A 17,328-nucleotide genomic window follows, 5' to 3' on the forward strand; every position below is an offset into this window, starting at 1 on the left:
TAGCAAAATGCAACGCTTTAGTTGACTTGCACCATCGACTCGACAATGACGTGCTTGATCGAAGGATGATAATGGTCAGATTCAAGCTCTTGATACGTCCGCCACCAGCGGAGCTTCAGTCTCTTATCGGAAATGTGTGGATGCTCCAATTGAAAAAACTCTTGATCTCTGCACCTTGGCGCATCATTCTGGAAAATATCGCCAGCCACCGCAATCGTTCGCTCTCGGCGTTGATGATGTGCTCAAACAGGGCTTGCTGCATGACCGATAAATAGTGATCGTCCGTCGCTGCATGACTCTGGATCGTGTCTGGGATCTCACCTCCTTTCTTGATTCCCGTTTCCCACACTTGAACCTTCGGCAACGTCACAACATGGCCGACATCAACGGAAAGGGGCCGGCGGATGGCCCCGCCACCGATCTCCCCACCGACGCCGACAAGCGGCCCGCCTCCATTACCTCCGCTCCGACGGAATCGTCGCCGGACCACCTACCGAAGAAGCAGCCTATGTCTGGCGCTGATGTCGCTCTGGAGCTTCTCAACGAGACCGGCCCTCTGGGCTACGCCGTCGATCCAGAGCTCAATCGCAGCCTCAAGCGCCGCATAGACACTCACATCATGCCGCTCATCTGCATTGTGTACTTCCTCCAATACATCGACAAGACCGCCATTTCCTACGCCAGCGTTACTGGCATTCAACAAGACACCGGCCTTCACGGCAACCAGTTTAACTGGGTCGCATCCATCTTCTTCTTCGGTCAATTGGCTTTCGAGTTCCCGACGATCCGTCTCATTCAGATGTTTCCTCTGGCCAAATACACATCAATCAACATCATGCTTTGGGGTCTGGTTCTCGCGTGCCTTGCTGCGTGCAAGAGTTACGCCGGTCTGCTCGTCTGTCGCTTTCTCCTCGGAGTGTTTGAAGCTGCCGTGGTACCTGCATGGGTCCTATTTACCTCGCAATGGTACACGAAACAAGAGCAGGCTTTTCGCGTTGGCATCTGGTTCTCGGTCTGCGGAGCGGCGCAAATGTTTGGCGGCTTCTTTGCATACGGCGTGGCTGTCCATGTTGGCAAAGACCCAAAAGCTCTTTTGCATGGATGGCAGGTCATCTTCCTCTTCCTCGGCCTTTTGACTGCCGTCGTGGGCATTGCCTTCTGGTTTATCATGCCTGACTCGCCAGCCTCAGCTGCCTTCCTTTCACAAGAAGAAAAGGCCGCGCACTTGGAACGCATCCGCGACAACGAACAAGGCATCGGATCTCAGGAGTTCAAGTGGTCGCATGTCAAGGAGGCGCTGACGGACACCATGACTTGGCTCTACGCGTTCTGGATCTTCGCCGCCAACATTCCCAATTCAATCGCGACAAGCTTCGGAAACATCCTCGTCAAGGGTATTGGTTACTCCAGCGAAGAGTCATTGCTTCTGGTCACACCTCTTGGCGCCTACGAGATTGTCGCCCTGGTGGGTCTGACATGGCTTGCCATGAAGACACGGCAGCGACTCTACTGGTGCATTGCGGGCCACATCCCCGCGATCGTGGGTGCCATTCTCATGGCCACGACGTCGAAGGTTCCCGCACTGATCGGCTACTACACCTCAGGAGGTATCCCGATCGGCTGGACGACGATCCTGGGTCTTCAGTCAACCAATGTTGCGGGATCCACTAAGAAGGTTACGGTGGCATGCATTGGGACGATCGCGTACACCGTGGGTAATATCATCTCCCCGCAGACTTTTCAGGCACGGGATGCGCCGCGGTATCTCCCTGCCAAAATCTCCATCTGCATCATCTACTTCTTGGTCACTGTTGACCTGTTTGTGATGCGTTGGGTGTTGGAAAGGAGGAACAAGAAGCGGGATGCTGAGAAGGCGGCTCTCGGGGATACTTACAAGGTGGAAGAAAATCACGAATTCTGGGATTTGACGGATCTTGAGAACAAAGAGTTCAGATATGAGCTTTGAAGAAAGAATTTTCTGGCACGTACCTATGTTATACCTGAGTATCAGACGAGAGGAATGATGATATCCCCGACTTACTTGAGTAAGTATTTATGTCCACAATGGATCCCATGTCTTCTTGGGGAAAAAGAATTCGCTCTCTCTTGCGAGACTTGAAATCAAATGATTGAAGTCCATCGTAACACTGGTAGAGACTCTGTCAGAGACTCTTGATGGTTCAAAGGGAGAAAAGTCGACATGGGCTGTTCTCTTCTGAGCCTGGCGCGAACTTACGTAAGGCGGGTCGCATTGCAGCTTCTAAACCCCCGCAGTAACTAAATCGCTGCCTAGAATCGATCAGGTTCATACCTCAAGCATACAGTGTGGCGTGATGAGAATCGTGAGCTATGAGTGCCGACGAATTCCGCGACAGTGTCGAAAGTGGCGAGACGCCAGTCGACAGCCATGATCGACTGTTGCGAATAGCATTCATCTACTTGGACGAATCGGTGTGGGATGGCAGAGGCGTTTTTGATATTGTTGATCGACTTCACACGCGTGGCTGGTCATTTGGCAAGGGAGACCTAAAATTCAATCGGTAAGATTCTTGAGTAGAAGGAGCTATTTGGGTGAGAAGTAATGAGCTGACAATAACAAGCACTCTGGACCTCTTCTATCTCGCTCAACTCGTAGCCGCCATGTACCGCTCCTCGGATCAGGATGAGGGTATATTTGCCTCGCCAGATGAGTTTGACGAATTCTACGTCGAGCATCACGACCTGCTTAAAGAGGATGCGTGGCGAGAGTACTACTCGTCTTCTCTCCTTTCACAGCCAACCTCATCTCTCTTCTACCGCCTCCCCGACCTGCAAGATCTCCCGGACTCGAGCGACCCCCTCGCGCAGCCACGCCACAAAGGAATAGGTCACCTGACAAAGCTTCCGCGCTGGGCGCACAACGTTGTGCGCACCTGTCGACGACAGCCATCCCTCCCCGTCGAGACCGTCACTCAGATAGCCCTGGACACCCTCGAGAAGACCATTTTACGCCTGCGAGAGGACTATCCCAGCGTCCAGCCGTACTCGGAGACCCAAGCTCGCTTCTGGCTCAAGTACATGAAGATAGACTCTCTTCGCGAGCCGTCGAAGGAGACGTGGAACCCCAACGACTTCGGCATCTCTGTTGCGCAGGGAGCCTTCGACGTATGGGCTTGGGAAGCGCATTACTCGCGGGAACGATGGGAGGCCGTCGACGCGCCGCGACTTGAGCCGGATCTGGATGGCACGCGCGAAAGTGAGGTTACCTGGTGCGGGTTGCCCGATGGCGGGGTGGGTGAGATGGCGCGAAGCCGGGGATGGGAGCCGGAGGTGGGGAGCGAGGAGGAGGTTGCTTTCCTCGCGGCTGTTGCGGTGAAGGAGACGGAGGGCGTCGACATGAGAGATTTGAACTATGGGATGCGGTCGCACATTCTCCTTGGATTGATGGGTGCTGCTTTCGGGGCCGACAAGGGACAGCAGGTGGAGGAGGTAAAGCAGCGGATGGTTGCTGGTGGAAGAATTGACGATAATAGGGTCGAGCAGTGGATTCGAGAGGCGCTGATGGTCATGGAGCCATACGTGCGCAAAAAGGACGGATGGCCTGCCTCTGAACAGGATCGGAGTGAAATGCTGCGACATATTTTGGTGGAGAATGGACAGCTGTTTGCAAGATGGAGCCTCTCGGAGTCTTCCAAAGAATTCAACTTCGAGCTGAAACCAAGGATATAGAACCAGATTAAGGCAGGAACACAACGATACCAAATGAACAACTGTTTATTTTCTTTATGATATTATGTACTATGTTGATATTATCCCACGTTGACTATTTATATACGCTTCAAACTGTTATTCCGTACAAGAACCAAGTGCCAGCTGACATCCCGTTCCGCAGTAAGCATTCGTGCTTCCACAATAACCCCACTCTGAGCAACAATCGCCGAAAGCAGACCCAAGACAGGTTGCGCCCTCGGGATCACTGGTCGAACTACATGTGCCATCCGTCGAAACCACTGGCCCTGACTCGGTACATGAACCAAATGCAGACTGGCAGCCTGTGCTGCAATGCGCCGTTGTATCGCCGCAGTAGCCGTACTCTGAACAGCAACCGCCATACCCACAGCCAGCACAGGTTGTCCCTCCAAAGTCGGCACCACAACGGCCGTCGCCTGAGGGATTTGACGAAGCTGACGGGGCTGCAGAGCTCGAAGATGACGTGGTACTGCTGGAAGTCAATGATATCGAGGCCGATGAGACCGACGACGAAGACGTCCCCATGGAAGCCAGCACTACCTCTGTTGTGTAAGTCGACTTAGTCACGGACTCAATGGTGGTCGTGAAAGTGACAGTGTCCCCAGGACCCCATGGCTCAGGCGAGTAAGTCGGCTCTTGCGAGTACGTCGTGCTCTGTGTCGTTGACCGACTGGGCAGGCTGGGCGTGTCACTGACGTACTGCCGTCGACGCAGCTCCGGCAGGTCGTCCGCCATCTCCTCCGGGGTGGACCGCTTCTTGGCTGGGAGGAAAGCAACGCCAATGTCATAACCAGTGAACTCGCATGACAGCTTGGGCCCGCCGGCCGACACGATGGCCCGCTCGACGCAGCCGTCTTTCATGAAGAAAGGCAGGTTGAAGTAGGCGCCCGCGTACTTGGAGGATGTGCGCTCACGCCAGTCCCAGCCGGTCAGGGCGCCGCAGCCCTTTTCTTCAGACTTGAGGCGGGAGCCACCGTCGGTGCTCCAGCCATCGATGTTGTATACTTCAAACGTGTACCAACCAAACGCAGTGATCCTGTGGGTGAAGTCAAGTCAGATAAATGCTCACTGGAGGTAAAACGGAAACAGTTTGTTCTAACTTACCAGTAAGCACAGTCGGCCTTCGCGGTTGGCTCAACCACGACGGTAACCGCGGTGGTCGGCGTGGTCGTCTTGGTTGAGGTTGCGATGACAGTAATGGTCTCTGTCAGACCGAACTGCTTAGCGGTGAATGTTGATCCGTCGTAGTCAGATGGGTTGGTTGGAGCAAACTCCAACGGAATTTGCTTCCCGTCAATCATGGTCTGATCGGCTGCTTGTTCGGCAGACAGAGCCGCGGCGATATCTGGGTCCATAGAGCATTCAGGGCTACCAGGCGTCGTGGTTGTGGCGGTATCTTGGCCGTTGCAAGCAGTACTCGTCACGCAGCTAGTCTGTTACGAAAGTCAGCGCCTCGTTCTCACCCGAAGACATCCTCAATTGCTAGACTTACCTCCGTTGTCCGTGTGGACGACTCCATGTACCAGGCACTATAACTGGTGACGAGATAAGTGCAGGCCGACGCGGTCACGGGCTCCTCGCAGTTCTCGCTGCTGTCGCCACCGTCGGTCCCCTGCGTGTTTCCGCACCCGCCCGGAATCAGACAACCCACGCCACCGCAGGACGACAGAAGACATGTCGGCACACAACCGAGGACGCCGCAGCCTCCACCGCAGCCAAAGATACCGCATCCACCGTCGCAGCCAAATAGTCCACAGCCGCCGTCGCAGCCGAAGATGCCGCAGTCGCGGGTTCCGCAGCCTGATCCAGTGCAACCTGTGGAAGAAGAGGTTGGCGTGGGGGTGACAGCGACGGGAGGGATTGGGACCGTGGGGTCAGGGTAGTCTATGGAGTAGGTCGGCTGGGGCTGAATAGTAACGGGGAATGAAGTCGGGTAGAAAGTGACCGGGGGAATGATGACTAGGGGCACGTCCGTGTCGGTGGAAGTGGCCGGTGTTGGGGTGGTGACGGGAAAGGTGGCGTGGTTGGGAGGAAGGGTGTACACGAAAGACGAGGGAGTAATGCTTTGTACGGGGTTGATACTGTAGTGTGCTGTATCCGTCGATTGCAGCGTCAGGGGTTGGAGGCTGACGTCGGTCATGGTGAAAGACGGGACGGAAATCGTTGTTGTCACGACGTACACACCGCCAGCTCCAGAGGACAAGAGGGTTGTCGTCAAAGCTGGCCAGCTTGTGACGGTATGAGTGGCACTAAGCGGGTATGGAGGGAAGACGACGATGCACGGAGGTTCGCAGCCTACCAACGGATCGTCGGAGTCCCAAATGCTCGGTGGAGGATACACGATGTTGGAAGACGAGCCGTAATCGATGCTGTCGCCGCCAAAGCCTTGCAGACCAATAGCCCAGTCGATGATTCCCGCAAAGTTGAGGCTTTCGTAGAGAGCCTTTCGGTCTGCCTTGAGGTCATCGTCCATGTGAGCGACCCATTGGGTAGAGTCGTATACGGCTATGTTCGACTGGCTGTCTTCATCAAAGTACGACGAGTACGATTCGATCGACTGCAGAGCTCCAGACGACGTCATCCAGGTTCCGGTTCCCGCCAAGATGGAATTTATCTCGGCGTTGGCGATGTACCCTGCAGTTCCGGTGCATGGTCCCGGATACGCTCCGGAGCCGTCGCCTGTGTATGTGCACATGGGGCCGGTGCAGCCCGGTGTTGTCATTTGGAACGAGCGGCCGTAACTCGAGACGCCAACAGCGAGCTTGTTTGACGGTACACCTGCCTTGGTGATCATGGACAGAGCGAGGAGAGTCTCAGTGATGTTGGTGTGAGAGCGCAGGCAGTTACCCTCTGGGCAGCCGTCGATTGCGTACTGGTTAGAGTAGTCCCACTGGCCGTGAAGATCATATGTCATATAGACGATGTAGTCAGCCAACTCTGCCATTTCCTCGATATGGTAGCCTTTGAGATACCAAAACGAAGCGGGCGCGCAGAAGGAGACGGACTTGTCGGAAGGCATCGCCGCCCTCAGCTTTGTGAAGAAGGTGAGATAGTTCGCGGCATCCTCGGCCGTGCCGGCTGGGATGTCGGGAATATCGGGGGCAGCGGGATCTGGGAGTTCTTGGTTAGCTACCTATGGTAAGGTGATGGGTCAACCCTATATGACTTACATTCCCAGTCAATGTCAATGCCATCCAGGTCATTATCTTGCACAAATGCAACGATGTTGGCAATAAAGATGTCCTGGTTGGCGGGGTTAACGGCATCTCGGAAAATGAAATACGTCGCCGGCTCGGCTGAGAAAGCCCAGCCGCCGAGAGAAAGAATCTTCTTGAACCCAGACATTTGCTGGAATAACTCCCACTGCTCCTGGATATGGCTGACGTCGATGGCATAAGTCCCAGTCGTGACGACTCCGAATGCCAAGTGGATGTGCGTGTACGGGGTCACATCCATCGCAGTGATCTTCATATTTAAACACGGACGATCCAAGTTGTAGGCTTCAAAGTACCCGATGCTGATGGGCTCGGCCGGAGCTGATCCGACGACGATTTCAGTCCCACAGTTGGAGATGCAGCCGTTCTCGCCCTCGGCCGATGTACCAGGCGCGCCGGTCTCCGACTGAGAAATGGTGCAGAAGTCCTTGTTGATACCACATTGACCGTGCTTGTTCTGAAGGAGGTAAACAGATTAGCTGCGATGAAGAGTTGATGGAAATGGAGGTATGATACGTACACAGCAGGCATTCAGGGGACAAGGGTTCAGGCTGGCGAGATCGACACCTGCTCCCGGCTGGGTGGTTCCAGGCTTCTGTGGGCCGCACACAGCGTTGGCAATGGGAGCTGGCATCGGAGGTGCACCGGAACTAAGGCAGATGTACTGGTAAGCTTGCACATTCGAGCACCCCTGCCAGCCCCAAGTCTGGGCGTTGAAACTCTCAACCTCGTCATTGGTCAGACTGTTGGCTGCACCCAAAGAAGAGCAGCTGTCGCCAGGTACAACGTAGTAGGAGAAACATGTCCCATCTGAATTGGGCTGCGGGCGGAAGTCGGGAAGATCTCCTGCTGAGCAGCAGACGTGCTGCCCCACTTGCAGAGTCGAGCAGAGTGTCGAATCCGGATTATAAGTGGTGAAGTCGCTCGCGGAAATGCCACACTCCGCCGCCAAGCTCGCGCCTAAATACATGGATTAGTCGTCTGTGATTTGGCGGAGAGTCTCCCATGTGAAATACTCACAGCTATCACCGGACACGACCTGAACAGTTGAACATTCAGCTCGTCGTTGAAGCATGTTCGACCTGCTAGACTTCGATGAGGCGGTACCGGCGGTGCTGTTGGCACGGGTACTGTTGCCAAAGCTCGTAGTGCTATTGTTGGAGATACTTGGGACTGACAGCGTAATATCCTGCCAGTCCTCCACCTTATCGAAAGAAGTGACGCACTCGCCGGATGCCCAGGTCGCCACGGCATCCTGTACGAACTTCAGATCGCGATCTCCGCTCACAGCAATACCAAGGCTATATCTGGAGCTGAGGCCGTTCTTAGCACATATTTGCGCAACGACACTGTCAGAGAAACCAGTGGTCTTGATCTTGCTGATGAACTGACGCAGCACGGATGACGGGATATCGCGGACCCCGGATCCCGCGAAGAGACCAAGAGCGACCGTGTTGGAGTATGCGAAGGTGGTGATGTCGGTGCTGTTCGACTCCCGTCGAGACAAGGAGGCGGCGAGCTGTTCTGACGCAGCTTCAAAGTCCTTTAACTCTGCTGGTATGTTGGTCACGTTGAAAGCCAACTGCAGTGGCTCTTGGACCTTGTTCACGCTGCATTTCGGCAGACAGGACGGGCCTTGGGTGGTGTTGCTGCCAGTGACGTTGCTTGCGCCCACTGCGAAGCTGGCGGTGCAGGCGCGAACAGTCTCGTCCTTGCGCAAAGAGTTCGAGGTGTTGAAATCGAGAAGCATAGTTTCGTTGCACATTGACAATCGTCCGAGTCTGGGATACAGAGTCCAATTGCCTGAGTTCAAGCCGGACTCATTGCACCCGGCGGGACAGCGGCTGAGAACCAAATCGACGAGTTCTGGAGCGAGCGTGTTGTTGCTGATGGCTGCTGGAGCAGCTGAAGTGGTTGCAAGTGGATGTGCTGCCAAGTAAGAGGCGAGCTTCTCAGACCCATTCTCAATTGCCGTGGCTGGATGGGACAGCATTAGGGTGATGGCCACCACCCCGGCCGCGATAGACCGTGGTAAAAATCTCATTGTTGATATGAGTAAGGAACGTGAATGACAGGAAAGGGAATGCAGCAAAGACTGGAATGAACGTGGTGCCGAGGACAAGAGCAACAGGAGGGATCGTGTTCGAGCCGTGATAGAATACTTATCAAGACGGCCTTCTCAGACTACAGCAAAGGCAGGCTGGCGAATACCTCCAAGACAGTTCAAGTGCATCGTCAACTGCCATAATCCTGGTCGGCGAACTGCCACGCCAGACATGGGTTGACGCTGGGTCCCGACTCCGCTGCGCCTGAGTCTTACAGATATGCTTATGTGTTTTTGCCTTCTTGTTCGTCCCGTCCCACCAAAAGTAACATCTTGTTTCCTTACGTCTTCGGGCGTGAATCTGCTTCAGGCGTGGGCTATCCGACGCCAGGTCTAGAAGTCTTGGCTGCCGATCGTCTTGCACGAACGACATCGTTTGGTCCGTCTAGTCCTTAGCAGAAACATTCTGCAAGGGTGAGAAAATCGCGCTTATGTGTTACGACCCGTTAGGCACAACACGTTGGAACAACCCCGCCTGGGATCTCGGCGGCTAACGCGGAACATATGTAAGCAGTGACACAGGTGTAACCAGAAACCATCGGAAAAGGAAGAACTATGGTACAGGTCACGTGACTTTGGGAACAGTACGGACACAAGACAAGGATGGATATGTTGGATATGAGCTATCCCAGCTATCCAGCATCGTAAGGAACTGTTCGGAACCTGTATATAGTATGACCCTGAGCCTGGCTCATGGTCAGACCTCCATAGCTCTTCAGCAATCAACTTAGTATTCATCCTCACGGATACTCTCAGCTTACCTTCACTGCGAATTACTTGTTGAGTCTAAGACTGATCACCTTAGCCTCTGAAGACCGATCTACTACAGCCTACAACCTACGACCCAGACCACGACCAAGTGTACTGTTATTACGTCTCAATCCCCAGCTTCTGTTAGCAGACCCTACTGTCGGATAGCTGACCGTAACATTATGCTAGTGAGTTATTCAGTCGTCAATTGTGGAGGAGATGCGATGCCAGTCACCACCGCCTGGCCTGGCCCTACGAAGAGGTGGAGCAGTTCGCGGCCCCTGCTAATCGGTGCCTAGAATTCATCGGGGACGGGCCGACCCCTGTTCTGCACGTTTGCGGCTACGCTCCGGACAATTCTCTGCCTAAAGCAACTTCATTTCCCAGGGACGCAGGGAGAACGCCATGGATCTGAATCCTGGCCGAGTAATGGTGCGATTCGTACACCCCATTCTGGAATCGCTCTGTTTTGAGTGAAATGCCATTGGTTGGCACGCACTTGAGTTACAATATCGACGCGTACACCCTTGCTCGCATCTGAACCAACTGACCTCTCGTGCCAATATTTCACGCACATCGTGAGGCCATGAAGTCAGACAAGTCAGATCTTAGCCCTTGAACTTGATATCGGACTGTGATCGGATATCCCGAGTAACTAACTGATGATAGCGTCCGCTAATAGTCTGCGTGCCAAGTCCCCGCGCTGCAGAACCTAGCCCGCTGACTTTTGTTGCTGAGGTTTCCACCTTGGTTGCTACTGCACAATGACCGAGGCTTGTAGCCTGATTGCTCCCTTTTGTATCGCCCGACTACCTTATTACTTGGGTCGGGATATCTCGCTGGTGTAGTTTCGCTTCTTTCCCACTATTTCCCATCTGCCATGGCAGTCGGTCCTTCAACTTTCATTACTATCTCACCATAGTCATTCATTTCTCGCTAACAACTTCAGGATGAAGTTCTGGGCTGTTCTCACCTTTGCAGCGGCCGTCGCGGCTGTCCCGTTCGAAGGTGTCTCTTTGCACAAACGTGCCGGAGCAAGAAGCCATATTGGCTATCGAATTGTCTCCAAGGTAGTTCGAGTTCTCCGACCCTTTCGCCTGCTGTTCGAAGAGGGATGACGTTCTTTGATTTTTAGTGCTGACATGTTACAATATGCCGAAGCCGACGCCATCAACGACAATGATGGAAAGGCTGTGCAGTCGCTCGGAACCTCTGGTAGACAGCTGGGAACCGGTACCTACATATCCCCAGCATTCCAGGACTTCCCAGAGTACGATCCTTCCAAGGGAATACCCTGGGACTGTGTCGTGACTATGGACGCCGATACCTGGAGCGGATTGAAGAAGGCTTGGATCCCAAAAGTTTATGAGTTCCCGGAAGACAAGGAGAAGAATCCGGACAAGTGCAAACCGCTCAACCTGTGGACCCCAAGATGGAGTGAGTATCTGACACCGCTGTTGGTCATTCGTTCCGTCGCTAACGCACCGCCTGAAGAGGCCAACCGAAAGCGCTTCTTAACCAGCCTGGACTCCTCTTTTACGGAGGAGAACACAGTCCTTTTCTCCAAGGTCTTGGGTCATGAGGAGAAGATTCAAGCCCTGATTCCGCCAGCGATCGTTGATACTGGAGTGGTCTACATGTCTCAGTGTGCTGAACGAGAGACAGAATCCAATAAGCAGATTGGCAGTCTTGGAAGCGTTGATTGGGACACTGAAAAGATGGAGGGCTGGAATTTGGGCTCTGATGCTGTATGATTGAACCAAGGAGCCGTCAAAGGCTGTCGCAAGGTTCATTCGGGCCCTCATGTTTCGAAATGTTCTGCGCCAATGCCAACCGAGCTCATTGTTCGTCAAAAGCCACTGACATGCACTTCTCGCCTTCCTGGATGGCAGAAGATGATGATTTGGCCGCTGGACGATCATTAGAAGAGATGGATGAGCCTGATGATTGCTTTTCCCCGCCTTGAAATGTCAGATCTGCATCTTTGATTGATGCCTCATTAGAACCGAGTTAAAGCCCTCATTTCGGCTTTCACAAGATATTCTATAACTAGGTTCTCAGTTTCTACCTTCGATATATCATAATGACTGGTATATAACAAGGTGATAGCACCCTTTGCTAAATCGTAGCGGTGTGAAATACTAAGTATCATTTTATAAAGAATTCTGTTGTGAATTTTTATATAACTAAAGGGAATATAAAGACCTTTTCTTTTTCTACTTTAATTTGAGCTAGTCTCTTGAACTACTATATCTTTAAATAAGGGTAATGATAGTAATTAGTTCTTAGAACTATTTACTATACTTTTCATTAAATATTTTATTAATCTCCTTTATATTATTCTTATTTTTTAAGTTCTCAGTAATCTTTTTAAATTTCTATTTAATTTAATAGAGAACTTAGTTTTAAGAGTTTTCTAAGAGTTTAATATATATTATAAAGAAGTATAAAAATGTGAGGAAATAGGATTATAGCACTAGGCACTAGCGCTAAGCCCTCACTAGGCCTCTACTGAGGTTTAACTAGATTAGTTAGCTAGGCCCTAAAAAGGGGCGCTGCGCGCGCAAGTAGCTAAAAGGGCTAACTTACCTAGTTAATATTAATTAACCCCTATATTACTACTACTTTTATCCTTCCCTAGCCTAGCTACTTAGGCTATAACCCTTATAATTAGGTAAGTTCTATTTACTATAGGTAGCTAGCTTTAGAATAAGTAGTAATATAAGATTAAGCTATTAAGGCTTTACTAATACCTCTATAGCGCTAAATAATGAAACTTTTACTTCTAAAACATCTCTAGCTATTATAAGCCTTAATATAGCCTTCTTTATTAAACTTATTATAACTATTTACTAGTAACTTAACTAGAATAATATACTTATTTAGGCTTTATCTATACGCTTTATATTAGTCTATAAGACCTCTAAGATAGCTTAGGCTTATACGTATAAGTATCTACTAGTATATACCTATAAAACTCTTATTGAAAATAGTATACTAACTAGCTTAAATCTATAATTAGCTAATAGTAATAGAAAATAGTAATACCTTCTAGCTTAAAACCTCTAAGTTATAAAAGATCTATTAAGTAATTATAGTTAAGAGTAACTACTAAGTTATAAATATAATAGTAGTACTACTAAGCTAGCTTTATAGCTACTAAAAGCTTTATATAAGCTAACCTTTTAGTATTTATTTATTAAGAATATATTAACGCTAAGTTTTAGGAGCGCTAGCTATATAGTTTACTTAATAGCTTCTATTAGGGAGCTAATTAGTAGCCTCTTTAGTTTTTTACTAAGTAGTTAGTAGTATACTAAGCCTTTAGTATAAACTTTAAGAAGTTATAAGCTTATACCTATATATTCTTTTTTTAGCTTTTACTTTAGCTTCAGTAGGGCTTTAAATATTAAAAGTTTAATATATAATAGCTATATACTATAGCTATCATTATAAAGTAGCTATAAGAGATAAACTTAGAGTAGTATAGTTACTATAAGATAGCTAGTAAGTCTTTAGCGTTATAAGTATAAGAGGCTATTATTAAGCTAGCTTTAAAGCGGGTTTATTTTAATTATAATAGCTCTAAAGCTAGTAGTGCCTACCTACAGTATAGTGAGCTAGGCTACTAAGAGGCTAAATATTAAGCTAATCTATAATATTAAGAGTATTATAAAAAAGGCTACTTTACTAACTAATACTATAACTATTAATAGGTTACTAAGCTTTTAATAAGCTTAAGTAGTCTCTATATTAGTATTAATACTATATAGGTATACTTAACACTAGTTATATTACTAATCAGTAAGATTATAAGTTTATCTACTATAGGAAGTATATTATAATAAGATAAGAGAGAAAACTTATTAATGATAACTACTAAGTATTCTACTTTAAGTAGAAAACCTTTTAAAATATCTAAATACTTATATTCTAATTTTCTAGATAACTATAAGAGATATAAAAGTAAATATATAAATATAAGCTTAATTAATTTATACTTTATCTATATTTTCTACTTTTTTTATACTTTAAGTTATATAATCTCTTAAGAGAAAATAAGCTATTAAGAAGAAGTTTAAGAGTATTATTGTAAGGGTCTAGGACAAGGTCGATGCCATTGGTCTAGCCTACTACTACGAGTACAACAAATCTTCTTGAAGAACAGGAAACAGAACCGTATCCTCCCTATTTCCTCGGCATTCTTATAACCTTGCCATTGACCTTGTCGATATTCCTAGAACCTTCTAGCAAATGCGCCATTGGATTTGGTGGGTCCAATGAGTCGTGGCTGAGGGTCTTGCCGAAGGCCGAACACCGGTCCATAGTGTCACGGTCTATGGACCGATATGAAGCTTCGGCTAGACCCTCAGCTATGGAATACTTTGGAAGGTTACAGAATATCGTGGAAGGTTATGAGAACCTTGTCGGCCCTTACTCAATGGAAGCTTCTGGAAGAAGACTCACATGTATTTAAAGATGAGAAGGGCACCACTCTTTCCCAGAATGGTTCTTCTTTTCCTCCAGCTTGGAATGCTCGTAGTAGTAGGCTAGACCAATGGCACCGACCTTGTCCTAGACCCTTACACATAGACCGTGACAATTATCTCTATACTATTTTACTCTATTTTTATTTTAATAATTAAAGAAATATAATAAGAATTGAAAAAGAAGATAAAAATAAAGTTAACTAAAACTAGTTAAAAGAACTTAAAAATACTTATTTTTATTTAATTTTTAAAAAGTAAGAATTAATAAATGTTTTCTATAAATAAAACTCTTCCAAGAGAATAGTTGCTAAAGTTATTAAGGAGAATAAGAAAAGTATAAAAATAAATATATTTCTTATTTACTTATTTAATATTTTTTATTATAAACTAATTAGGTTTTTATCTACTTATATAAGCTATTTCTTCTTATAATAATACTTAATATTTATGAAAATACTTACTTAGCTTCTTATTTTTAAATTTAAATTATTAAAAGTTTTAAAAACTTTACTTCTTTTTATATATCCTTTAAGCTTTTTATATAACTATTAAAGAGAGGAAAACTTAATTAATTTTATTTTATAACTATATTTAAAGTTATATTTAGCTTTTAAAGACTTTAAGGTATTAGCTTTACTTTAAGCTAAGTTTTTAGCTATCTCTTGCTTTAATTAAGTAGTATTTTTATTTTATTTTTATAGTTTTTTAATATATTACATATTAAGTAGTAAGTATCTTTTTAATATAGTTAGAAGCAAATAAGGGTTTTAAAACTTTATTTTCTAAGTAATATTTTTACTTAGGTTATTTTATATAAAAAAGAACTTATCTAAAGTATAGTTACTTAGTTTAGTAGGATTCTTAAGTAAATTAAGCTTTTATTTTTATCTCTTTACTTTTACTTAGTATATAGCTTTTTAGAGGTTTTCTTTATTAACCTACTATTTCTACTGCTTTTTTATATTTTTAATAGGATAGTCCTTTCTTTTAATATTATTTTAATAAGTTAAAGGCTTTAAATCTCCATTTTTAATAAGATTATTTAAGTTATAAGTGTTAACATATAACATTCTTTTATAATAATAATAATAATAATAATAATAATATAAGAATAATAACAACGCTTAACTTACTTTAATATTCTATATAAAATAAACTAATAACATTTAAGGTATAAAACCTTATAGAAAAATACTTTATTTATTACAACTTATAACTATAATATTGACTATGTAATACGTATAGTTACGTAAGCACCTTACGTAATTAGCAGTTTAGTAGGTTACGTTTCAGATTATCTTTCCCCTCACTTTTCCCTACTAGAGGATGCAACCTGCCAACAACAACAAGAGTAATCACAATACATCAATTCCTTTATTATTCTCGATACGATTAAATGCCTATAAATGCTTAGGATTATTACATTTCATCATAACATAAGCCCATCTATAACCCTATACTATATAGGCGTATATACCACGCCCCTGAATACGGTTATACCTGTGTTAACAATTATTATTATAGTTATTATGATTTTATATTTATTAATATAAATAAATATATAATATATTTTAATAAAGTATAGCTTTAAGTTACGTTTAGTTATTATTTTTATTGTTAAAGTAGTAATAAAAATTAAGATATTATAACTTAAGATATATTAGTAACTTATAAAGTTACATTTTATATTAATATTAATTATATTTAACATAAATAAATAGTTATGAGAAATTCATCATTAATAAATATTTTTAAAATAAATTATAATATAATAATTATTAAAATTACTTAGTTTTTAGTTTTAAAGATAATAGCTTTAACTAAAAAGATCTTTAAATAGTTTTAAGTTTAAATAATTTTATTATATTTAGAAACTTAGTTAGTTGATTAAGGTCTTTTGTTTAAGCTTTTAATAAAGATAGTAAAATCTATAAAAATAAAAATATAGATAACTCTTTTTAGATTATTTAGAAAAATATAAATTCCCTTAATAAACCTTCCTCTATATTTTAGCTAAGTCTTATAAACCTTTTTAATTAATAAACTAATTAAATTATAAAGTTTATATAAAATAAGTTTATTAATAAGTCTTTTATGTTTAATAAATTTCTAATTTTTATTATTAAGGAGTATAGCTAGTTAAAACTTACTTTTTGAAAGAAATAATCTTAAAATAGGTTTTAAAAGAAGGATCTTAATAATTTTACTAAATATTACTTCTTTTTCTATTTTATTAGTTCTTTTTAGTTTTAAAGTATTAATAAGATTAAAAGTTTATTTTAATATTTAAGTTTTCTTTTTATTTTTTTTAGTTAAGAAGTAAATTTGTTTTTATAACTAGCTTTTTTAGTAAGTTTGAACAATTTTTAGAGTAAGATTATAAGAAAAAAAGTTTTTTTAAATAATCAGAATATCTTTAATATAATATATTATAAAATAAACCTTTTTAGAAAAAGACTTTCAAGCTTTTTTTTAACTTTTTTAAGATTTGATAGCTTTAGTTGTTTTTATAAGAATAAATTAGTTTTATATATGTTTAATTAAGTAATTATAAACTTAAATATTATAAAATTAAGTAAATTAATTTTAGTTAAATTATTAAGTTATATTACGTTATATTAAGTTATATGAACAAAACAAATTAAATTAAATCTTTAAAGTTCTATTTATTAATAGCTAAGACTTAGGAAGTAAAAACTTAATTAAATACTTTATTATCTAATATAATATTTCTTTTTTCTATAAACTTATAAGAAACTTTATTTACATTAAAATTGTTATAGTCTTATAAAACTTTAATAAATATAAATTAAACTTAGTTAATATTTTATTTAAGAATCTTAATAGCTTAAGTCTTTATAGTTTTATAGCTATGCTAATTTTTAAACTAAATAATAATAACTTCTTAGTTAAGCTTACTATTTTACTATAACAAAGTAATAATTATTTAGAAGATAAAAAGCTTCTTATTTTAAAATCTATAAAATAATATTTTTAAGAGTATTAAATTAAATTACTTTTTTAACTAGCTATTTTTTAA

The 17,328-nt window shown here is 44.1% G+C and overlaps 4 protein-coding genes across 4 annotated transcripts; 3 read left to right on the forward strand and 1 right to left on the reverse strand.

Annotated features, from left to right (window-relative positions):
* Positions 1–373: 373 nt before the first annotated feature.
* CGGC5_v002526 (putative transporter) lies at positions 374–1,966 on the forward strand (the record flags this gene model as incomplete). The annotated part of the gene is made up of 1 exon (XM_032027111.1): positions 374–1,966. The coding sequence occupies one exon, from the start codon at positions 374–376 to the stop codon at positions 1,964–1,966; it is 1,593 nt and encodes a 530-aa protein (XP_031876467.1).
* Positions 1,967–2,349: 383 nt separating this feature from the next.
* On the forward strand, positions 2,350–3,708 carry CGGC5_v002527 (uncharacterized protein; the record flags this gene model as incomplete). Its single annotated transcript, XM_032027110.1, has 2 exons — positions 2,350–2,540; positions 2,601–3,708. 2 exons carry the CDS (start codon positions 2,350–2,352, stop codon positions 3,706–3,708), a joined length of 1,299 nt encoding a protein of 432 aa, XP_031876466.1.
* A 256-nt stretch (positions 3,709–3,964) lies between these two features.
* KTXA-3 (Killer toxin subunits alpha/beta) lies at positions 3,965–8,988 on the reverse strand (the record flags this gene model as incomplete). The annotated part of the gene is made up of 7 exons (XM_066150984.1): positions 3,965–4,265; positions 4,301–4,765; positions 4,834–5,162; positions 5,222–6,840; positions 6,900–7,401; positions 7,465–7,904; positions 7,965–8,988. 7 exons carry the CDS (start codon positions 8,986–8,988, stop codon positions 3,965–3,967), a joined length of 4,680 nt encoding a protein of 1,559 aa, XP_066009686.1.
* A 992-nt stretch (positions 8,989–9,980) lies between these two features.
* CGGC5_v002529 (uncharacterized protein) lies at positions 9,981–11,552 on the forward strand (the record flags this gene model as incomplete). The annotated part of the gene is made up of 6 exons (XM_066150985.1): positions 9,981–9,986; positions 10,098–10,230; positions 10,481–10,536; positions 10,780–10,868; positions 10,934–11,235; positions 11,293–11,552. The coding sequence occupies 6 exons, from the start codon at positions 9,981–9,983 to the stop codon at positions 11,550–11,552; spliced, it is 846 nt and encodes a 281-aa protein (XP_066009687.1).
* Between the last annotated feature and the right edge of the window lie 5,776 nt (positions 11,553–17,328).

The sequence above is a fragment of the Colletotrichum fructicola genome, assembly GCF_000319635.2.
Source record: "Colletotrichum fructicola Nara gc5 chromosome Unknown KSG_Nara_v1_contig01, whole genome shotgun sequence".
NCBI classification, from domain to species: Eukaryota; Fungi; Ascomycota; class Sordariomycetes; order Glomerellales; family Glomerellaceae; genus Colletotrichum; species Colletotrichum fructicola.